Genomic DNA, 25,973 nt, shown 5'->3' with positions numbered 1-25,973 from the left:
ATGCTCTCTTTCTTCTCTCTCAGTCCCTTGCTACATTGGGAGTCAATGTCGGAACAAAGCTGTGTAATGGAACATGACAATGCAATTATATTCTCCCAGTTATGAAATAGTGTTTACAACAACCAAGACATTGTTTGATTCTCTCGATATCTCTCTCTTTCTCCACCTATCATGTTCTCTGTTTCTCTCTCTCACTCACTCTCTCTCTTTCTCTCTCTCTCTCTCTCTTTCCCTCTCTGTTTCTCTCTCTCTCTCTCTGTCTCTCTCTCTCTCTCTCGCGATCCATTTCAGTGTCATGTAATTGTTTGGTATTTGAAAAAAAAGGGGAAGATAAATTATTGAATTGCTCTAAATTGCCTGTCACAGAGGTTCTAGACCCAGTACATGCTGCAAAATTAGCCCTGAATAGTGCTCTTAGTAACCAAGATTAATTTATTAGCTATTTTAAAACATGGATGAGTCCGTACTCTAAGAACTGTATAAAGCAGGATTTTAAAACATAACAATGACCTATTAAATAAATTATAACTGTTAGCAAAATGAAGGTAGATAAGAAAAAGGAGAGAGCGAGAGAGAGAGAGCGTGAGAGAGAGAGAGAGAGAGAGAAAACTCCTTCACCTCCTCCTCTACCTCTTAGCACTTTTTTCCTCCTTCTCCTCTAACAAGATGAGCGACACGGCAAAGCACCCTGTCGCGCCCACTGAGCAACAGACTTCCACGGCAACCCAGAGAAAGCCCCTGGGGGGCAATTAAAAGTGAGAGAGGAGAATGTCAGACCTCGGGCCAGTATAGAGAGAAAGAGAGAGAGAGAGAGAGAGAGAGAGAGAGGAGGTTGTGTTAGATAGGTACACGGCACCCTATTACAGCCCACCGCGGAGACTCTAAAAGAGCACTAACGTGTGACACTGTCAATGACAGGTTGTTCTGCAGCTCCCTGCCACGCCTCACCTCACCTCTTCTCAGATTCTTAATAGAGCAGCCTTACATAGAAGGGCAGGCAAAAGAGGTGTCTGGTTTAAAAAAAAACAAAAAAAAACTAAAAAACTTCCAACAAGCTCTAACGTCAGTCATGAAAATTTGGCCTTACTTTTGATTGAGATTCCTATCCGTATATGAATCTCATCTTAATTAAGAAAGTTATAGATGTGGAGTGAAATGACAAAGCACACAGTTTGGTTTCACAGAGGTACATATATAACTTGCTATAATGGTAATAAGACGGTTTGGGCTTTCGGGTTAATTTATAATAATGCAACACCTCCCATCATTCTGTAATTACTGCAGGATTTCAGTTTGATTTACGTTTCGCTATAGTTGCTAATATGTTTTTCTCCTCTTGAATGGACAGAGAAAGGGCGAGTTGCTCATCTGGACCTAAATGGATATTAAACCTTGTCCTTGTAATGATAAATGAACTGGAGGACACAAATCTGGTTTAGCATGGGGTTTTTTTTTTTCATATACCGCTAACAGACAGCAGCTCTGTCATTCCCACAGCATTGTTGGAAGGAGAAGTCTTGCATATTATTCACTACCTTATCAATATCTATTGATCAGCTTGTTCAAGTGCGTATTTGGTTCTAACCTCTGTTTCTGAAACTCTTTAAAGGCACAGTTTAATAGCTCTGTGTCTCTAAACCCAAGAACTATGACAAAGTGTGATTTAAGACAGCAAACTCACTGCGGGAGGAGGAGCTGAAGTGAACACACCGCTGTCACTACTGTTGTTTAATGAGGAGATCTAAGTTTGGAGCCGTATAGATCTAAATCAGTTTGATAAATTAGCTACAAGCACAACAAAGGAAAATAGACCCATTACAGATACCACCAGCTGTTTATTGAATCGATATGAAAAAAAAATCAGTAAGTTGGTACTAAGTGACAGGAAGTGTTTTCTAATGATTTTAACACATGCTCATTTGCAAATGGTGCCGCATCCTCTCATCGAGCTTCACTTTTTCCATATACATCACCCTCGATTGGAAAAAGAAGCGTCATTGCACGGAGGAATTTCCGCAAGCATTTACCACTGCTGGCGCCTTCGCAGAACAAAGACTCAGTTACCACCAATTCAGATCATTTCTTTAACAAAGGCAGAAGTACTTCTCTAGAGGAGAATGCTGATCTGTTTGCAGTCTCCAGGAAGCTGTCTAGGACATTCAAGGGTGATTCAATTTCATTAAAATGGTGACTTCCAGCCAGGCTACAATGGGCACTTATTGGCTCCCGCACTGTGGCAACATAGCCAAGCTTTCTCTGTTGATGCAAGGTCTCCATAATCCAGTTTAAAAACGTTTACTTCAGCGCAATTCCCTTAAAGGTCAAAAACCGGCTATTTGTAATATAGATTGAACAGCAGAATTTCAATCATTTTTAAACTTGATCTCTGTTACATCCGAGGCTCTGCTCTACTAATGAACACGACTAAGCATCTGTCCTGTTCTCGTCTCTCTGATATCCTCTCAGCACAAGCTTACAGCTCTGTCAAATCTGACATCTCACAATGCTTCTGCTTATGAATGGTTAGCTGTCAAGATGGGAAATTTAAAAAGAAAACTGTCAAAACTGGTAAATATCGATAAGGAAGCTTGTCTTATTCCCATCAACAATAGGGGTGATCCTACTTCAAATTTGCCTGAGCTTTTTTGTTCACCACTAGTGTAAACAGCATTATCAAGCATCGCTGCCCAAACACTCCCCAAATAACAGAATCAATCATGCTGTTTCAGAAGAGCTGCCCAGGAGCCCTCACGCCTCTCCTCCCCAGTTCTCATTAGAACCAACCGGGCTATCCTTCATGCCAACCTCAATCATTCAGCTTATGCACGGATACGCACGCGCACACACACATGCGCACACACATCCGTGCAAACTCTTGCGTGCGCACACACACACACACACACACACACACACACACACACAAACATACACACTCACCACAAACACACATACACACAGTGTGTGCTGATTGGATTGCCCCAGTTTCCATAGGTATTATGCATTTGAGTTTCTGGGTCCAACTGTGTTTTATGTTGATTGTTTCACTGAAAGGACAAGAGTGGTCTTGAACTACACAACAGCACGCATGCTCACTCTCAGAAGCAAAGATTACCTTGGGCTTCCACTTAACCAGAGTTAATTGCAGCAAATTAGCACTATAGACATTTGCTGAGCTGAACTGCACACAGTGTGTTTGGCTCTATGGCTTTGTATAGTAGAATGGTTCCTGGGATTCTAAAACCTCATTACCCTCTGAGTATCATTATCAACTGTGCATTACTTCTCCCAGTCGTGTGTGTGTGTTCTGTGTGTGACAGCAGACAAAGAGAGACAGAGAGGGAGAGAGAGAAAGAGAAAGAGAGAGAGAGAGAGGGGAGGAGGGGGCAGAGAGGACTTCTAATGGTGGAACAGTTGCAGCAACCGTGTCACCACAAAACCATAAATGATTTAAAAGGAATTGAGATGGAAACCATAACATTATTTTCAATCCATAACCACTGTCTCATTATCAAGAAGTTCTTCAGAGCAGTGTCTTCAGTGAAAAGTGGAGTCTTTTTTACAGAAACAAGGCAGCTGGGAGTGGTCATTGCGTGGAGAGTTTGAGTTACATTACGGACAAAGTTTTAGATCTTGCTGGCCAGTTAACGCCTGCATCAAAGTTCTATGAAGGATGTACGTAAATAACTCAGTGGGAGATCTTAAGGACCCCTAAACTTCCTGTTTGAGCCACAGTGTCCTCATACTCTAATTTCAATGCCTCCATTGGCATGCAAATAAGCCCACGTCCATGCCAGTGTGCCAGCCTACTCAAGCGTGACGCCGCATTTTCTCCACTAATCATCTGACTGACTCTCCACAGAAAACAAACCCCATACCACATCACCACGCTAAAACCCCTGGATCTGCTGATATGCTTCAATTACACTAAATGCAGTTCTAACCTTTCCTCTGCCATAGCAATATTTCAAGTAAAACCTCATAGAAATGAATATTTATTTTTGGATTAATGTTGAAACAATCTCTTTTGGACCGTTTGATCAGAGGAGGTTTGTATTGTTTCCTGGGCCACAGATGAAATTAAGTGTTGAGAATTAAAGAGGGGACTGTTTTAACATTGCCCAAGCAGGGTTTTTTTTTCTTTCTTTCTTCCTCTATATCTTGGCAATTACAAGTGGGAAGCCTTTTGAGAAAACACATTTTCATTCTTGTGCCAATTGATGATAACAGCAGGTCAGCAATAATGCCACAAACCCAATTGTCACACAACACTAAATAATTCATGGAGCTAAAACAAAGACATTACCAATGTAACATATGAATCTTAGAAAGAATCGAGCAGAGAAAATGTATTTCCACACAGTAAGTGTAATGGCTTTCTCCTGCAAGGCCATCGTAAAGCAACACGGGAAAGGCAGGGGAAAAAAAAAAAACAAACAAGAAAAACACCCGCTTCTGCGTTATTAATGGGTGAAACATGCGTAACACACACACACATGCAGACATACACTTCTGACTTGATTTACATAGCATGGAGGTTTTTCATATTATATCAGGCTAAGGCTCCTAAGTCATTTGGTTGACAGAGATATACAAAACAAATAAAAAGGCGGCACCATTATCATTGATTTCATCACAGGAATAGGGCAAATACAGTAAAATGATACCACGGGGAACACAATACTGGAGTAATCTAGGGTCATTCAGATGTATGAGTCATAGAGACATTTTTATCATTCTCATTCAATTCCAGCACTATAGAAACAGATATAGACTTCAAATGCACTTGTATTAAGTCAGAGTAATGAGTTCAGCTGTACACTACCCAGTTTATTGTTTTTGTAACCTCCTCACTCTTCCTGTCCTTGCGCGACATCCCCTTCTCTTAATTTCCTCTGAGATGCAGCCAGAGGAACCCTCACATGACCCATTGCCCCCGCTCATCATTAGTTTACTTGGCTAAGTCACACCTTAGGGGGGGAGCAACAGAAGGGACACATCATTCAAATGAATGCTAGCTGGGAATGTTAGAGATTTCAATAAGCGCTTTGGGACTGGCATGCGCAGAATGAACACGGAGTCCTGAAGAGTTTTCTGAGGACATACTGTTTAATTTGGATATCCTGCACCGCAGGGTACGTGGTTACGGATTCTGTATACCTAAACGCCCCCCCCCCCCCCACCCTCCCCCTGTTCCGCCCTTCCTACAACAAACACAAACATCCGAGCGCACGTTCTTAATCACAGTGAGTACTTCCCATGCAATGGCACAGTCATCCACGACATTTTTAATTAGGTCCCCTCCGCAGGGTTCTGCCACAACAACAGCACCAGTCAGAGGTCATGGCAGAACACAGCGTTCCGGCTTCTGGCCCGAGGACCTCTGGGAACTGATTACGGGGTGGTCTGTGTTATAATGGTCACCTCACACTGCAGTAACTCCTGGCAAACACTATCTGCATCTGCAGCAACTAGAACAATGTAGCTCTTGCTGTCATTTATCACTGGGTGGGTTCGCTCAGAGCCTGAGTGAATGGTAACAGCTACTCTCCTAATAGCACTAATGGCAAAATGATACCTAACAGGCAGTAACAAGTTTTTTCTTTCTCTTTTTTCTTTTTTTAGATTTATAATTTAAAGGTCACATTAGCAATAAGTCCCCTGCTGGGAAATCTGTATTCTAAGTATGTGAAAAATAAAACCTGCAGTTGTTAAGACCTCCGGTGCATTATTATGCCAAAAAAAAAAAAAAAAAAAACTTACATCAGCGGCTTCACCAGTTCTGTATTTACAAATTTTCCTGTCAAATTACACAGCCAGTAAAACACTGGCATCATTTTCAAACACAGCTCAACACTACATTTAATAAGCTTGCTGTCTCCTCTTAAAACTCCACAACTTGGCCACCAAGACAGCTCTGCTCTGGAGTGGCGTTATTACAGATAAACAATCAATATCACATTATGGGGACACAGCAGTGAATCTGGACTTAAACAGCTAGATAGGAGGACAAATAACTCAAGAGGCACGATGTGAGCGGACTTCACGCCAGCAATCTTGTTCATGAACCATCCAGCCAATATCAAAAATGTAGGCTGTTTTCTTTCATTACCTACTGCCATCATTTCTCTTGATTTGAGGTCAAAAGATACATTTCAACAGCAGATCCTGAGACGAATACCTACCGCATTAGAACAACAACAACAGCAACAAAAAAAGTAATACCCTACTTCATGGCAGAGGTGACCACAGTTATTGAAGCAGGAGTCTTATTGCAATCGATTTTTAAACAGAGGAATGGGAAACTTTGATGCTGTTCCCGGTGAACAGTTTCTCCTCTTGATCTGGCCTGGGCCCTTTTGTCTTTTTTGGAGATTGCCTCTAATCCAGATGTCTGGCCAGTTGTTTTTTTTTTTTTTGTTTGTTTAATTTTTCCAGGCCTAACGCTATCAAGGAAAAGGGCAGGTGAAAAGGAGTCTTATTCTGGTTCTTCTAAAGCTCCAGACTGCCCTTTACACAGCCTCTATGTAATCAATAACCTCTTGACTCCCAACTGTAAAAATTCAAGGCAAAACCAAAAAAACAAAAACATAAACAGACGTATTAGAATCAACAGGAATAAAAATTATATATATATATATATATATATATATATATATATATATATATAAAAGTCTACACCGTAAAACCTGCAGCAAGAAAAAAATAGCAATCTACTATAACCTCTGCTGCCCATTTTAGCTGAAACCCTCTCCATCACTCTTCATTCAGTAATGAAAAGCTGCACTGGCAACATCTCCTCAATCCAACCCAAGACACACTGGCACTGGGCCTACCATTAACCCTCTGTGTCTCAACACTAACAAGTTTCTAAGTCCTCTCTCAGATTAGTAAAAACATGTCTGGCATTACCTATTCCCTCAGCTACAGCTAATAATGCACGACCTCATCCGATAAAAAAGGTGATGTAAGAAGTTATTATATCAGTATGGTTTTATTGTGACATAGTTGTGTAATACAGTTACACCCCAAGTGTATGGACTCAAACATAGCCCTTGAATACGTTCACCAAGAGTGCTAGTATAACCATGCATAACTTTCAGAGAGAGAGGGAGAGAGAGAGAGAGAGAGAGAGAGAGATAAAGAGAGAGAGAGAGTCTTTGCTTGTGTGTGTGTGTGTGTGTGTGAAATAGAGAGACTTAGCGTGTGGGTGTTTGTCAGTATGCTAATCCAGCTACTCCAACTAAATTTTTATTAAAGAACAGGCAGGCTGTCCTACCCAATGGCACTGTCACAGTTAGGTGGAGCACATTTGATTTACACCTTCATTACTCCCTCTAACTCTGCTTATTGCAAATCATAATGCTGCTTTATGACCTGGCCATTCAATTATGACAACGCAGAGAAGACGACGGTTCACTCCATAAACTCACAGTCTGGTGAGACGCAGTACAGTCACACTGTATCATACATCAATCATCCTCATTACAGCTTCATAGCTTCATGACCATTAGAAATAAATGAATTTTTGCAGCTTATACACCGCAGTGTCAGTGTTTGGGTTAATGCAGCGCTTCTAGTGACATCACAGAGCAAGGTTCTAAAGTCATCATGAGGTCACTGCGATGATTTCGGGGTCAACAGAGCGCTTTAATATAAGAGTCTCTGTGATGTCACAGCACAGCCATCACAATGGTCAATGCAAGGGTTTGTGTGGCATCATAAAGCTGTCTCAGATGGCTTCTCTCAAAGCTTGAACAAAGGGCTTTTATTTTGAACGTCAATGGAGAACATTTATCAATGTAAATTAAGACTGATGCTAACTTACTGCTTTTCAGAGAATTTAATTTTTTACAATGTGTTCCTCTGTACAATATAATATGTCGCGCAATGCCAATAAGCGACAAAATAACCAGACACATATTACCATTGTGTGTTAAAAAAGATTTGTTTATGATGCAGTCTGTCTCCTCTTAGGCTGGACAGTCTACTTTTGTTCATTACGCACTCTGTGTGCCAAAAGAGTTTCAGACAGTGCGAGAACTCTCTGTTTACGAAGCAGAATTACAGGGCGAAGGAAGACGTTCATAAAGAATTCATACAGCATGATTTAATGCTGTGTGGTAGTTTCATGAATTATGTATTAAATATAAAAAAAAGAATTTATTTCACAGAACGTCTTGGGGAAGATTGTTTTCAACAATCAATGATTTTTCATCAAAGAGTAAAAGTAATCCTACCAGTGCTTTATGAATGCCATTCTGTATGAACACACACACACACACACACACACACACACGTATATCTATCTATCTATCTATCTATCTATCTATCTATCTATCTATCTATCTATATATATATATGTGTGTGTGTGTGTGTGTGTGTGTGTGTGTGTGTGTGTGTGTGTGTGTGTGTGTGTATATATATATATATATATATATATATATATATATATATTTACAGAACTGGACTGCAATAGAATGATAGGTATATGCGATCAGCAAAGAAAACAACAAAGATTTGAGAGAGCACAGGCTCCTTTTAACAGTTTTGCAGTTGGCTTCTTTCCACTGTTACTTGGCGTGAGATCTGTGTGTGCGTGTGTGCGTGTGTGTGTGCATGTCCGTGCGCATGTGGGTCTGTGGTAGGGAAAGAATTGGGGATAGGGATATAATAAATTCACCGGATAAGATCAACAGTGTTCAGGTCTGTGAGACGTCAGAGAGTCAAGGTAAACACACACACATACACAAACGTCTCACAGTCACACTGGATGCCATAAGACAGGGCTGTTATGTCACTATGTGTATAAAAAAGAAATAGAGACAGTGAAAGAGGAAGGAAGAGTAAGAAAGAGATACAGAGAGATGGACAGTGGTAGTTCGGAGTGTGTGTGTGTTTGTGTGTGTGTGTGTGTGTGTAACATGTTAGTGTGACCCATGCTGATCTGCCCCTTGTCTGTAAAGTGTTGACAGGGAGTTGACAGGAAGCACAGCAGTTCTACATTATTTATGAACTGAAAAAAAAAAACAGACCACAGTTCTTATGCCTCTGCTCCTCACAGCCCCGAGGTCAGTCAGAACACATGTAGAAGTACACTGCTTTGTGACCATTCCTCAAGTTGTGCCTTGAGGGTCATAAGAAATCGCTCTAAAAGCTATCTTTGAATTTGCTCATCATAAGAAAACGCACACTCATCTGTCAGAACGTTCACCTGGCTATGGGATTTTTTTTTTCACTTAACGCTCTGTCAAAGTGGTCGTCCATACACTCAGAATAGTATCAATGTCTCGTGTTGCTATGCAGTTCCACACGATAAGCTTCCCGAACATATCTTTCCATTTGCTTTCTTGCAAATAGTTTTAACTCAGCTTGAAAATAAAATATTTAGGCATACATACATACATACAAAAAAAAAAAAAGTAAACAGAAAAACAGAACAATTGGCTTAGTAGGCCTCTGAGGTAGGCCTTGTTCTATAATCCCTTGGCTGTAGTCATTCTCAGAGCTGGAAGACTGTGAATCTTAAGAGTAGTTTTGCTGTGTTTCCCTCCTCCCCTCTCATGTTCATCTCAAACCCAGAGAGAGTAGTCCATTAGAGAATCAAGCACACACACCAGTCTTTGTATATGAGGACTGAAAGGCCGTCTTGGATGGCTTGCGCGCATTTAGGGCACTTCAGCTTTGCAGACGATGTGGTCATCTGATTGAATTAAGAGTGGAAAGATTAATTGAATGTGATGAAGAGGAACTAGAATAACGAGGCAGGTCGGGCCCTGTGAAGAAGTTGGGCATTTAAGTGCAATTTGTTCCAAAGCACTGATTCTACGACTGTTACCATCTCTATAACTAAAACTATAACTCTGCTTGTCTTAAAACCAGCTGCTCATGCTGCTGTTGCGACAGTGACTGACAGAACTACTAGTCTTACCAAATTTACTTTTACCATGAAGGCAAATTTTCACACAACTGTTATCACAAATTTGTTCCCTTAAGTGATGTTCTCATCAAGAGAAACTAACAATTTCGACTGTCTACATCAGAGATCATGCATCTCCAGAAGAACTTTGGGGTTAAATGTTTATCTCAGGGGTACAAAAGCAGTGAGACTTCATGTTTAAGAGTTTGAAACCACAACCCTCTGGTTGTTAGGTCAATTCTCTTCCTACCACAGCATTACTGCCCAATTCACTATTTCTACAACTGATCACATGACCGCTGCTTTATTATTAACACCGCCACAATCACTACAGCTACTGTTCATACTACTGACTCCTCTAGATTCTACTGCTTCCAGCCTGACTGCAACCACTAATCACATGAATGATGATGAACAAATCAAGCAATTCATTAGGTGATTCCTCCAATTTTTTATTTTTTCATTTAGCCTACTCAAAATTCAGCTCAGCTCATGTCCTCGGGGGAGGGGGTGGGTTATAGGCAGTCACCTTCTCTGACTTCTTGTTCATTAAATCCCTTGTACCTAATTCTATGTGTCTGACTCTCTCTGCATGGCCACGGAATGAATTAAGGTGGGACATTCAGAACCTGGCTTTAGAATTCTTCCGGAGCAATCCACGACCACTATCTCCTCTGTCAGCTGTGCTTCATATTGTGCTTTTTCTTTTTCTTTTCTTTTTTTTTTTTTTTTTTTGACGGACACTTCAGTCAAAGAAGTAATTGGGCACCTTCGCGGCCCTTTACCGATCCGTCTGTCAGGGAAACTGTGACTGGACGTGTAGTGCAGCTGCGGCAGGGCTGAAAGGGGGTGACCTTTTCATGTAGAAACACGTTCCACCACAGGCACAGGAACAGAAAAGAGATGTCTACACAAAAGCTGTGTTATTACAGAGAGAGCCTGAGGGCCAGGTGAGTCTAAGACAAGCTACTGTTGTTGCACCCCATTATCGTCCCGATGTTCATTGTCACTACCTGCTGTATAGCACTGTATGGAACCACTACACACTCTCCCTCTCTCTCTCTCTCACTCTATCAAGAAGTCTTTCTATTCCTTCCATGCTGCCACCTGAGCTCAGTCTCTCTCTCTCTCTCTCTCCCCCTTTCTTGCTCCCTCTCTCTCTCTCTCTCTCTCTCTCCGACTTTCTCTTCCATACTTAATTTGTGTCTTGAGATTGAAGTCCTTTTTAACCTAATAAGGAATGGAGCATCTGGACCATTCAAAACAACATCTATAGCTCAGGACAATGTTTAGGAAAATTCATCCTTTTGCTTTTTATTTTCTTTTAGAGATGCAGTTACTTTAAAGCCGTTCTCATTTAAAGGGAAGTGAGTACATATGTGTGGGACGCTGGTCTGTGTGTAGATATCTCATTGGCCTGCTGCATCACCACCAGTGACATAACACATACACACACACACACACACAAAAGGATGGCAAAAGAGCAGCAGGAGTAGCAAAATAGAGCAAATGTTCAGCAGCCATCTTCTATGAAATAAGATGAATGACATGACTAAAGGACTTTTCAGGATATTTAACCCCCCCCCACACACACACACACACAAATGTAAACATGAATGTACTCTCAAACCTACTGTAAAATCCCTTGTCATATTGTGAATCCTTAGATGGATATAGTATGTCTCTATGCTGCTATCTTATAAGGACTGTTTGGGGCGGGCGGATTGCCAAGGGTGGGCATCAGAATCAGAGCATGGGGCATTGGACTTGACAGCTTTCTGCTGCGCTGACAGATACATGCACACCATTATCGCCTTATTCAACTGGAACTGCTCACACAGCTCTCGTTTTTCCTCAAATGGTCAGAGGGGAGCTCACCACCTCCCTAGCCACTTTTACACTCCCAAACCCATCCCTATTATTGGTAGTATACAATCCTTTGAGTACGTAACACTTGTGCTCATTCTGCTGTTTCTTTTTCTACATTTGTCATTCATCAAAAAATGCCTGTTTTGAAACCCCTTACCTCAGCTTTCTCACATGTGACTGGAGCTCTCCCTTTGGCTCTACTCATGCCCTTTCTGTTGTGTTCTCTCACACCCTTGACACCTGGTAATTGTTCATTGGCGAAAAAAAAAAAAAAAAAAACACCCTAAGGCAATCTTGTTTCCCATTCATCATGTATCTAAGCCTCCCACTCTACACTGATACTGTACATAATATTAATTACATTAAGCAATGTTCCTAATTATTCTATTATATACTACCACAGAATCAGTCTGTGTGTTCTTTTACTGAGGTATCAGTAACAACACCCAGAATAGCAGAAGGACAATTTTTCATCACACATAATACAAGAATTTCTCACTCCTCTCCACCTTCACAAGCTCACTTTCAAGGAGGCTCAGACTTCACTCTCCTTTCTACTCTGTTGAGTGATTTGATTTGTTCGGTTTTACACATATTTACTGTGTGTGTGTGTATGTGTGTGTGTGTGTGTGCGCGCGTGCGTGTGTATGTGTGTCGGTGCATTTATGAGTTCACTTAAATTTGTATTCGGTAGATATGAAAGTGTGGGTATGAATGTAAATTAGTGTCTGTATGCAGCATTTCTGGACGGTGGGGTAATATAAGTTATGCAAATATGTCCACTAAACACCTTAGAGCTACGTTGAAAACACAGTTACCTACACATAAACCTGCCATCAGGCAGAGCTGAGCATACAGCTCCAGAGGACAACTCAACAGACCAACCTTCCCTTAGACCACTACTAATGAGCAAAACTGATTAACAAAGCTAGTGAGACACAAAGGGAGAGAGAGAGAGAGAGAGAGAGGCAGAGAGAGAGAGGGAGAGGGAGAGATTGTTGATAGTACGAGACAGAAAACAGTGTAGGAGAGGAGAGAAAACATGTTGGCGGAGCACATTATTTATCTTTGGCAGCAATTTATCTTCAATCGAGAGCTGAGAATGTGCTGATTTAACACAATGGCCTGATACAGCACAAGCAGTGACTCCCTGGCGTCTGCAGGCCTAATCAAGGCGGCATCATGTACATCGTCACTCCCCTACTTTCAGAGATATTAAGCCATTATGAGAAAGGTATTTTCCTCGAGTGTTTGCCCCAGACTACACACAGAGAATAGAGATGGTAATTGATTTACGAGTGCTATTTTCCACATAATTACATTCTCCATAGACAAACCACAGAGATAATTGCCCGTTGCTGGGTTGGGTACCAAAAAAAAAACTGTTGCATACCTTAGTACCTAAATACAAGGTGCGACGTAGTAAAAAAAGGTATTCAATTTTAATCGTAAGTCACAGCAATATTTTTACTGTATGAAAAGATGCTGTGTAACAATATTGAATACACTTCCATTTCCATTATCAAGTACTCACTTCCTGTTCCACTCAATTGTTTACGTAATCCTGTTGATCCAAAGAACGTCATTAAAATGCTATTGGAAAAGACATAATAGCAAACACTCAAACAACATTATTAATGCTGGTGAGTCAGAATTTTCAGAAAACTCTTCTGATGTGAAGTCAGCACATTTCAGCACCGTACTCAAAATGATGAAAGTAGGATTTTTCTGATTTTCAAGAGATACATATTCTGCCATAGAATAGGTGCGGGACAAATATCGCTTTGCATTATGATTGTTACTTTTAGAAGGAAAATGTGCCTCATGACTACCGTCATGATGAAGTATTAACATTACAGGGATCTGTGCTTGCTTAATTACAATATGCTGCAAAATGTATCTGTGTATTATAGCAATGAGCATTTATTATGTAGAAGACAAGGGCTCTGTGTTTCTGTAACACCTGGGAGTGAACACCGGGTATCCTGTGCTCCATGAGAAAAGTTATCTTGTATACCCCCACACGTGACCTTGGAAGTCTGTCTCACTGTATGAAAAGCTCTGCACTCCTTAACCTCAGTGAGAACTGCGCTTCATCTCTGAGGTGTGGTTCACCCATGCACATGAAATAAAGAAGAAATGATTGATCACATCTGAAGTTTGTTGTCTCTGAGAATTACCAACTCTCATTACAGGGGACTCCCAAATTTCCCTTACAAAGGGCACAGCACTGGAGGCGAAGGTCCCTGAGCATGTAACTCAGCCATCCCAAATCTGCTCACTGACACAACCCAACACTTTACATGGCAGTGCGTTATTGCTGGTTCAGATTTTAACCAACTTATGTGGAACCTTGAGCAGTGATTAGTATGTACGCATGCCTCAACGGTAACTCAAAAGACAGTGAGCTACAGTTTAAGCAATTTTGTCTGTGTCTTTGTGCAGATCCCAAAAGAACTGTCTGAGAGAGAGAGAGAGAGAGAGAGAGAGAGAGAGAGAGAGAGAGAGAGAGAGAGAGAGAGAACGTACTGAGACAGTACATTCTGAAACAGAGAAATTTCATCAGCTCCAGATCAGATGGTGATGCTGATGATGATGATGTGGCCTGTGCAGAAGAGAGCCAGCGCACCCTGATAACTCTGGAAGAATGGCTAGAAATAATGCTGCCCATCTGGAGCAAGCGTAATCAAATCAGCTTGGGTCGCTGATCACTGTGGCCTGGCCATTGCATAAACCCAGTGACAACATCACACACACACACGCACACACACACACGCACACACGCACACACACACACACACACACACACTAGGCAAATGCAAATGAATGATGGAGTACTATATTCATGAAGCGAACAAGAGAGATGTATCTTTGTGGCCATTTAAATTTTCCGCTCCAGCATTATACCGTGCACTTCGTACACATATTTTAATTATAATATCTTATTTTATCATACTGTCGAATCATCTTTTTCCTCAATATAGTATGTTATTTTTGTTTTCTAGGAGGAATGCCTAAATATGATGTTACAAGGATGTTACCAAAATGACATATCTTTTTTTATTATTACTATTGTCTTTATGAGTGATCAACAGTGATCAGCAATCTCTTTCCATGCCATATACTTGTCATGATTTTGGTATTTCAACCTGTCCATGACACACACACACACACAGAGAGCCTCCAACACACGGAACTTAGTCTATTTGCAGCACTTTACATATTCAGTAGCAGCCGTGTTTTTCTGTAGCCTGCGTCTTTGATCACACAGAGGTTTTGTGCAGCACCCCACATTCTTTCATCCTTGAAGATCAAACCAGCATGTACTGTACCAAGAGAAAAATCATAAGTCTTCCAGTGTCGTAAACCCAACCACAGCATTTAGATTCTTTAGCAGGACTGTCATCAGCAATATGCAAACAAAATGCTAATCTCAAAGATCACAACGCCTTTTAGGCAAAACCCTGTTCAAATAATTAGACGATCCACGTAGAAAAATATTCCTTTTAACAGCCATCTGAAGTATTTTGAAAATGCGTAATTTTATGTGAACAGAATCTATGATAAAGATAGTTTAGTGATTCTCTTCGCCGAGCAGATTCAACTCCCCGCAAACTTCTGAAGTAACGTTAACAATAACCACCACTGACAGAACCTCGGTCTGGTTATAGGAAAAGGCATGCAACTTCATTATTCCCTTTGTGCATTTGATTTCCACCCATTTCTTATCATCCGGATACGGAATTATTAGTTTCACAACGGCTGTTAATTACGAGATGTTAGATTTACTAAACCGACCTTTGCCAACAGTAAATCCGACAGCATAAAACAGGACAGATAAAACCCGAAAAACCTGAAATGCAAACTTATTCGAACTCAGGGGCTGAAAGTACCATGGCCTTGCTCATACTTGCGCTCCAAACAAAAGCCCCTCCGTGGCCAGCAGTGCGGCATTGAAGAGAGCAGTGCTCGTACAACGCTCATAGCAGTCAAGACAAACTCAAATTTATTGAGGCAGTTTAGTTCTCAACAATCTGTACTATCTCTCATTTCATGTCGTTTGCACTAATGAGGAAATACGAAATAACAAGTATAAAATGCCACTAGGTTGCCTGAAACACAAAATTATTGTGTCTAGGAAACACACTGACACACTGGTTTTGCAGACAGATCAAGGCATATAATCTGTGTTCACTGTCTCCTACTTCGACCCTCTCTGCTCAGTTTCAACGTGCGCCGTGATTCCATAAGAGATTTTGTGTTCGTATAATTCTAGCCTAGACATCCGAATCATAACTTGGTTCGGGTACAAGCCACATTATGCATAAATAATGCGACCTAAATTATTCATCGGTTTAAATATTTGTATTAAAACGCGAGCAATCATTCTAAAACTTATTTGGTTAGTACAACTAAGACACAGCGGTCTCCTAGGTTTCGCAGAAAATAATGAACAACACGCGAGTCTACGGGCTGATCGTATTACTGTTCAGAGTTCTATAAAGCATGTCCATCTGCAGGATTTACAGAAATACGTCGGAAGAAGTGAACGACTGCCCATTCAATTCAATTTACAACTGTCCAAATTATTACAACCAATCTTTTGCAATATGCGATAGATTTATCGTAAGGACACAGTACCACACAAATTATACATTTCAGAAACAAATGAAAACAAAAGTTTAAAAAATTGTATTTCTCACCTAAAACTGGTTCGACTCGTTGTGAAACCACAGTGTAGACAACCGGTACTAGGTGGCCCGAAGTGTATCTGATCTCTACTGCAGCAGTCCCGTGTTTGCTCTGGGTCCGTTACAAGCTGCGTCTCCCTCGCGCGCGCTGCATCACTCCTTGCGCTGGATGTCAGGGAGGCTGAGGCGGAGGGGACTCTGTCTCTGATTGGCTGCCATTGACAAGTCCCCGCATGCAAGAGAATAAATAAATAAAAAAGACGCCGTAATGAAGGAGAAACGGCCTGCCTTTTGCACATGTGACTACAGGCGGACTCAGGGCAGAGATTCAGTGACGGGTGGTGTAATCGGGGTTAAGTTTCAACGTCATAACTTCATAACTTTTTTCGGTGGGTGGAGATGGGGGGGGGGGTTGGTATGGAGTTTAGACAGGCATAATCGTATACAAGACGTAAAGCTGTAAAGGAAATCGTTGAAAAGACCACACAAGAACGGTTACTCCGTCACTATCTCTCTTCAGAGGTCTGATCAGGTCGAGACACCTCGTCTGGGAAAAAAAAAAGAGTACAGTGTTTAGAAATATAAGCTTTCTCCATATCAATTATAGAAAGAAAGAAAGGAAGGAAGGGGGGAGGAAAGAAAGAAAGAAAGCTCGGTAGCTTGTGTCAGAGAGAAAAGTGCCAACCAACACTTCATTGCTGATTCATAAATGAACATATTCAAATCAGGAGTCGTTCCCCCCGTTCCTCAGAAGTGTTTAAAATCAGCCAACGGATTTAACAGACTCTAATAATCACAGTATATTGGTATGGAAGGTAGGTTACTAAATATCGTGTACATTGTGTATATTATTTAACAGTAGACCAGCTTACATTAGATTTATAGATATACATATTCCTTAAACCAGCTAGTTCGTAGTTTATTTGTTTAGACTCATTTGTGCATTTTACGTTGGATTTGCTTGGAAACATGCAACTGAGATAAATATTAGAACTAACAAAATGAAATTAATTTGAATTTAAAGATATCTAAAATCACACATTTAAGTTTTCTTGAGAGGTAGATAAAAAAAGGGGTCGTTTGAACATGTCAATAAATTAACACGCCAAGTAACTTCTCGGTGCCACACTGGTGCAATGTTTCCTGTTGAATGCATTAATTAAAGATGAGATGTTTCATCGTAACATATGCTGAATAGCTGCTAAGACACCAAGTTTCTCTAACTACCTACACATTTTCAAAAAAGCTAGCAAAAAATCAGTAGACAATGAGGCAGAGAAGAAAGCACCATAGAAATACAGCTCAGCAAGGTCTGGCATGTTTATGCCACGATCCTGACAACAATCACATTCTCACAGAGATGTCTGTGACGCCAGAGACTGGGACTGCTAAAAGATCAAAAGACATTATATTCATCCTGAAAATCAAACAAAACATTTTTCTCTACAAAGAGGTAATCTGTGTACCATTTTCTGAAATATTTCAGCGTGGAATCAATTATGTAATGATAAAATGATACAGCATTTCTGATCTGGGATGTGATCAAAACTAATACAAAACGTGTCTGAAGAAGACAGCAATTGCTGTTATTTGAATGTCAGATGATGAATCCCCCTTTTGAAGGTCTTTGTTGCTGTTTAAAGAGATTGAGATTAATAGATAAACTAGCTGAAATGTAAAAAAAAAACGACTGAACAGTGAGGGCATTAGGAGCCCTTAAGCAGTGAGGTGTGAGCTTACTCAGCACTCTGTGAATACAGGATCAATAGGTGGTTTAAAAATATAATCCTGGCTCAGATGACCCTATCTGATGTATCGTGATCATCCACTCATGATTGTAGATTTAGCACTAGGATTTTAATCCCATTGTGACCCATATGGTATGTTTGACTTGATGTCCCTGTAGCGCATATTTCACTTGAAGGCTAACACTGTAAAGCATGTCTCTTTAAGTTCTCATGTATGAACGAAAAAACAAACAAACAAAAAAAAAAACATCAGCAGCATGATTCACTCATCTGAGTGAGTAAAAAAAAAAAACATCCCCTCATGTTCAGAGAGAGGAACTGCACAACATTTATTACATTTAGATCCTCTAAAAGATTAGTTCACATTCATGGACCTGTGCAGACAGAGAGGGAGAGGGAGAGAAAGAGACAGAGAGAAAGCAGAGAGAGAGCGATCATACCATATCCATGCTGATGTCATCATTTCCTTCTGTGAGTGCAGCAACAGACTCAGAGCTTAATCAGGTTATCCCAGCCTGATTTTTCAGACCAAACTAGCCTCCCCCATCTCCTCTATTTTTTTTTTCTGCCTCACTCCCCCTCCCCAGTTATTTTCTACTAGGATGGATGAGATTAAGGGCAAAAATCACACTTGGAAAATTGGATCTCTCTCCACTTTCACAGGGAGGATTGCTCAGCGTTTAATCATTCTAAAGCTCTCATGGTGCTGAGTAAAGCAAGGTCGAGGGAATGAAGAGAAGTCTCTGTTGTTCTCTGCACAATTAAGCCTGTCTTGGACATACTTCCATCTCATTGCTTCACTGATCTTGAAATGAACAACGATGACTCTGACGTCTGCCCCCCTCTCCTTCATAGTCATTCCTTCTTGCTTGTGTGGTCTAGAGAGAGAGTGAGTGAGAGAGAAAGAGAAGATGAGCTTTAAATCATTGGAAAGACAACAGGAAAGTTAACAGATAAAGAACAGAAACTACACATACAGTCCTAAAATAAATATCTGTGAGGTATTCTTTTGCCGTCAAGGCAGACCCGTGTTTACTTAAATCTGCCCACCCATAGAGACATCACCCTGCTTTTGTTTTGGATCCACAGTAAACAAAACATAACAGACGGTACACTTTCATCCCAAACCCTGTTTTCTCTGGCTCATTAACAATTAAGATACTAGATGCTAGAGCAAGGTTTGGTTAACCTACAGGCCTCCCACAGAGAGAAGCTTCACAATGTGTTTCCACTGGGAACTGAAGTTGAGGAATACATTCTGTCAGGAGAGGGAGGGTGGGGTGGTGGTGGGGGAAGTGAAATTTACAGCGGATAGATGGGACTTTAAACCAATGTGGCTAATTATAGACATTCACATTAACAAAACTACAGCATAGGCTTTTGCCCATGTTTGTTTAGTCACGTCCAATTGAACTAGCATTTATAATGACCAAAGTGGAGAGATTTATCATGGATTACTGGAGGGATGTGACTATAATGGTAAAACCATGTAAGTGGGTGGTGCAAAATGCTGAAAACATACACTACACACGCACTCCTTGGACCTGTTGTACTAGCCATGTTACTTTGAGGGCCAATTAAAGCTGTGAGAGCTGAGAAGGCCGCTGCTATGTCAATGCGGAGAGTAATCCAGCTCAGATAATTTGAAAACTGATGAAGGCCTTAGACATTCATGCATTGCAGGGTGCCACAGTAGTCTTAATGAACCAGCGGGATTTAGAGATTTTTTTTGTTTTTCCTGCTCAAACTTTGGGTTAATAAGAACAGGCCCAGCCTTGATTTGATGTATCATGTTGTTTTTGCAAATTATATGAAATGTAATGAGAAGAGATTTAAATTTTAGATCAGCGTGTGGGATGACTGCCTAGCACACTGGCTTATTGCCTTGAACATAAAAAAAAAAAAAAAAAAATCACATAATGAAAATGATAATATTAAAGATAATAATAAGATTTATCGTTTTAGTACCTCACCTGACAGGATAATATTAATATAGACAACAGTCATCGTCTGTCTGTCTGTGCATTATTCCAGCATCTGCAAGTAGCGACCAAAATAGAGGATTCACTAACATAAAGTGATTTGCTAGAGCAGTCTGCCCCACCAGCTTCAGTGCACCTTAACACAGACCGTGCAAGTATCTTGGGGGATAGAAGACCATCTCTCCATCATAAATTCCATTATTTGGTGATTTCCTGATGTTGATTGGATCTGCTGTCTTAGGCAACGCTCCAGAATCTCCCAGAAATGCAAGGTTGTTTTGAGATCCAGTTACTGTGGTGGTCCTGACAGACGGTTTACACCATTTTCAGGCTCATGAAACCATTGTGTGGCCTCACATGCCCTGTGATTGGGCCCCTTGCCATCCTGAGACAGACCACTCCCAGTAGGCCAGAAATATTTTAGTATAGGATGATAGTATAGATTGCTGCTCAAGGCCTTTGCATGACTTAATCTTACATGTGCACTTTCAGGTACAATAAAAGATGCATGCACTCCAACCCAGCAATACTATCCATTCCTCCCCAGCTCTTTACAGACTGCTCTTTATGAATCTACCTGTTTGCATCCTACTTTCACTTTTCTCTGTAGCCCATTTTGGGGGTTCCCATTATTTTGACAGTTACCTGTAGCATGCATGTTTACAAAATCAGATTCAAAATCCTAAATCATTGATTTGAATGGCATCTCTCTCATTCTTAATCTTTTGTGAACAAAGCAAGGTCATATTTCAGTCAATATTTCTTTTCTGTGGGGGAGGGGGGCATGAACCATCATTTCTTAAAGGGTAGGGTGTCGGACATGAAAAAATAAAGCCTGCCTATCAGTGTTCTTGCACATCTGCAGATTAGTCTATGGGAATAGTTTAAAGGATTTTTGATGGCTCATGGGGCCAAAAGGGTAATCTTGCTTGGCCCATAAATAACATATTGGCTAGCATTTCTGCTTGCTACCCACAGAATCTTAGCACCAAGCCCAGAGGCCTTTTTGGCAGAGATGACTGTGTATGCAGTGTGCATCTACAAATAGGAACACCAGCAGCTATTGCTTTCTATACATATGTATTTTTCATTGAAATATTTAGCTTAAAATATGTAAAAGCAAACTAAAATGTATCGCGGCAAACGAAACGAAACGAGGCACTCCGCCCGTTCGTCACATTTCTCAAAAATCATATTTCTATGCAATCCTGGCAAGCACATTCAAAACAGGAGCAGCAACTCTCATTTTCAAGAACAAACAAGGAAAGGGGGTGGTGATGGGGGGGGGGTGGGGGGGGTGGGGAGGTTCAGCTCTCTCTAAATCCTCGAAAAAATTGTGCAGCCAAAAACCCAGTCATGCGGTGATGACTGGTAGAACAGCGGTTATATCAAATATTAAATGGGGAATCACCCCGGGTTGTTTATTTGCATGAGTCGCTGATAGCATGTGTTTATTAGCATGCAGCGTTAGTGCCCCACCCCTGCCGGAGCCCACTAGAGACCTCTGACCATGGCCATGCCCAGTTAAGCGTGGCTAATGTTGAGAGCGCATGTGGCTCATTTTGACAGTGAGAGACACTGGAGCCTCAGTCAGAGAGATCTGGCATATGACTGCAGGCCACAAGGCTGCAGCAATGGGGAAACGCATTAGACACACAGCTAAATAGAGTTTGTCATGTTGCATTTACTGAGAGATAGGGGCTTTCTTTATTTATTTATATAGTTTTGAAAGCCAGAAGGAAGCAACAACTCTATTGTAAAGCTGACTGGAGGGATTTTTTTTTTTTTTTAACTTGAAATCTGCATGCTTCACTGTTTTTTTTTTTTGTTTTTTTTTCTGCCGGTAAACCAAGAATCACACCTCAGCCTAGGTATGTGTGTGTGTGTGCATGCGCGTGTAATATAGTAACACATTCTAACACTTTGTTTTTCTGTTTCTTACAGAGGCTCTTAAAAATTAACACGAGAATCACAGTCAAATCTGTCTAATAACTCATGTGCAGAGGAAAACAAAACCAAAACAAATAATAAACATTTATACGATCATCATTTCAATATATTCAAATCTGTAATGCAGTAAAAGCTAGAGGACAAACCCAGTAAAAACTGCAATTTTCGAGATACAGTCTTGTAAACCGATCTTCATCTGTTAAACTTTGAGTATAGTTCACAAATGAACTCAACGCTGATCTTGGACAGAGACGAACCAGTGGGTTTTCCAGCAGTGATCTTTGCTTATAGCAATGAATGACATAGAGATTTCCCAGCCGTTGGTTAGATATAGGGTTATAAAAAAAACATGGTCTTGATCGCTCCATAAATCAAGCTCACCCTACCACCCTCCCTCTTTCTTCTTCTTTCCTCTCTTTCTTCTCTCTCCAGCTTCCCTCGGCTCGCCTTTGGGAGGGTTGAGCAGACCAACGCCCTAGCCGTCTTCTTTAACACTTAAAAGTTCCTGTTTTCTGAAGAGCAGAGTGCCAGGTGATGTTAGCTACCCTCTGCACTGCAGTATAAAGACTTTCTATAGACGCTTTCAAATTATACATGTGAAAAACACTGCTGCAAGAAGGGAGAGAGGTGTAGGATGTGAGCTTCCCCCTTAAATGTTTGAAAGTAAAGGAGGATGTGTTAAAAAAAAAAAAAAAAAATCCGGCAAAGTCATTTCACAAAACACAGAGTTGTATGGTACAGTTTCTGAAATAGCAGAATAATATCCTTTATACTGAATGGTGTGGAAAAGATGACACGTTTTGCATTCTGCACTATTTCCACAATGATACTGATGTTTGAAGGCACTTTGGGATTTGGGATTTTTTGAGGGGAGGTGAGGATAGAGGTTTACGGACCTTCCACCCCTATGAGGACAGGACAAAAATCGGCAGTTCCTGATGTCATTGCTTTATTTTTATTACTGAAGTTTCAATCTGCAGACCCTTTGAACAGAGAGCAAGATCAAACTGGATTTAAAGCCATGGTTTAGATAAAACGTTTTAGGAAACTCTCTCTCTCTTTCTCTCTCTCTCTCTCTCTCTCTCTCTCTCTCTCTCTGTACGTCTACATGTTTCTATCTCCCTCTTTCTCTGTCTCTGTCCCTCCCGTCAGTCATTTGACATCAGCCATCAGGGCAGAGTTTAGAGTGTTCATTCCCTTTCATTCCCTGTGAGGAGGGATTAATGGTGCTCTATGCAGTGGATGGACTCAGCCTGCCCCCCATGACTAAATCCGCCTGTGATGCCCTGTAATCATCTTTAACTTTTTCAAGCCTGCGACCCTTCTGGACGCCCATGCGGTGACATGCTAATCTGTCCATTGTAAAGACTGAAGCGAAAAAAGTAGATATAGACTGAGGTGAAAAGAATTAGAGTGTGAGAGAAAGAAAGAAAAAAAAAAAAAAACATGGTTTCCCCTTTCCCAACATAATTTGGTTCCTATTAGCGACATCATTCAGTGAGTTTTTCTGATTATAATTTGGAAATTTGGGGTTGCGCAGTTAATCCAGCTGCATTACACTTTTTTGCAGGAGGGATTACTGAGTGACAACCTCAAGTGAAACGAAAGATGTAAGAGGCCTCTTAAGCCGTGTTCCTATTAAAAGCCACGCTGTGCCGTGACACCGTGGCAGGCTTCACTGCACACTTGCCAAGCCATGGCGCATACGAACCCCACAGATAAATGCTTCATTGCTCAAAGGGATTTCTTCATCTCTTCATTTATTTATTTATTTTCGTTTCTCTTCCCTTCCTTTCGTATTTTGCCCAAAATCATTTTTCACACTCTTTTCTGGGGATGGGGCAAAGAAAGTTCTTTGATGCTCTACCCGGTCTGTGCATCACAAAGTCTGTTACCCCCGCCCTTATCTGTCGGGTGAGGGAGTTTGTCTTGTTCCAAAGACAGGCTTTGTTCCTGCTCACATGCAAACTTATTTCAATATCTACTTCACAAGTTTTTTTTTTTTTTTTTTTAATGTTTTCTTACCTTTGTCAATCTCAAAAGACTGCAAACAAACAGACAAGTAAATAATTTGCACCAAAGACTCCTAAAATGTGTCACCAGCCACTGTGTTTAAAAAACAAGTCTAGAGGGAGATACAGAAAGCCAGTAAGAGAGAGAAGGCGATAAGGAGGTTGAGAAGGATGGAGGTCAAGGAGAAATAGTTAGACAAGAAAATCATTAAAAATTAGATGAAGAAAGAGATAGAGTTTAAGAGAAAAGGGAGGGGACTGTGTAGGTTAGCAGAGGTGAAGAAGAAGAAGGAGAAGATGTAAAAACAGGTTACTTTCAGCTCTGACCTGAATACACAGTCAGATCCTGACATATTGCTTTATTTTCCTGTCGACTGAGAGAATCCCTGGAGAGGGACAGACTAACTGTTCAATCCCAGGTAATTAACTTCAGTGTGACCCAGGTAACGCATGCTTCAGACGTTGCGATCCTTTAAGCACAGCACTCCATTAGAGCCGTACCACAAGACCCAGTGGACAGCAGGGCAAACAGAGCATGCTTTCCTCAGGCCACTGCTTTTGTCTGTGTTAGGAGACAGAAGAGGGGTCAAGAACACTTCAGTCTATGAAAGTATGAAAAGATATACTATAGAACTGTCACGTGTCGTTTAAGTCCCAAACATCTTCATATTTCAGGCAATAATTACACAGTGTTCATATATTTATATGTTGGTCAGTTGAAAATAACATATAAGAACTGATGAGCCAAGCTTGGGAACTTTTTTATTAAAACAGAACAAAAAAAGTTCTCAAGTCTTGGCAAAAATTACACTCAGCATCTTAAAAATGACAAAACAATATATTTGTTGGTGATGTAGGCTTTTGGATATGATGGGTAGGTGGCAGTAACAATAAAGGCTGATTAATAATATATTGCCACAATGATTTATCAGTCATATTGACCATCAGGATGTTTTCCTGAGAAGTCTGCATTGCGTGTCTGAAAAATTCTTATTATTGGAATAGCTATTTTTGTGGATATACATATATTTTCAAGAAGACAGTTGTCAAATTTGGCAGTGGCATACAAATCATCCAGTTAAGATTGATCCTGTTCCCTTCTTTCCTCTTGTTTCAAAGATATTTTTAATGTTCATAATATTAAATGACTTTACTTTTGGTAAACTATTAAACCCTGTGAGCCGCTGGTAACTGATGCCTGTTGTCGTACGATGTTCAAGGTCACTGTGGCTGACTTGTACAGTGAGAAAGACGTTTCAGATATGTGCCAAATCCATACAAGTGTAGCATCCATTAAATGAGTCTCTTGTGATCCATTACGACTGTACAGTACCAGACATTGTTCAATGTGATGTATCATCTGATGAAGCCTTTGAGTTAACACATGACATTGTTATGGTAGGTGAGCTGGAAAATGAATGCGTTAAGAGGCATACCACAACAGCTTATTGGTCAGAAACATATACAATGCCATGTTACAGAGATGAAACCACATGAAGCTAATTGGAATCACCTTTCTCTTACCTCAATCTTGCTAATGCTCAAGTTAAAAACAGATAAGGGAGGAAGGAAAGTATTTTAAAATGTGTACATAAACACGTACACACTCAGACACACAGACACAGATACGCACACACACACACACACACGCACACGCACACGCACACACACACACGCGCGTGCACACACAATCACAACTGTCTTCTGTCCTAATCAGATAACTTGATTAGAATATGCATCCTGTCATGCCCATGGAAATGAAATGAAACGAATCGAGGTAATGAGATGAGAAATGGCCAGTGTGT

General features: G+C 40.7%; 1 protein-coding gene across 1 annotated transcript in view; it reads right to left on the bottom strand.

The window, feature by feature from the left end:
- Window positions 1-25,973, bottom strand: part of LOC115812512 (cadherin-10-like) — an 87,695-nt gene that overhangs the window by 21,911 nt on the left and 39,811 nt on the right. The window contains 1 exon segment of the mRNA XM_030774990.1: window positions 6,150-6,223. Within this exon segment, the coding sequence (XP_030630850.1) occupies window positions 6,150-6,223 (74 nt within the window).

Source organism: Chanos chanos, chromosome 5 (genome assembly GCF_902362185.1).
Source record: "Chanos chanos chromosome 5, fChaCha1.1, whole genome shotgun sequence".
Lineage (NCBI taxonomy): Eukaryota > Metazoa > Chordata > Actinopteri > Gonorynchiformes > Chanidae > Chanos > Chanos chanos.
The sequence above is the reverse complement of the archived record's forward strand: the minus strand, read 5'-3'. Positions and strand labels throughout refer to the sequence as shown.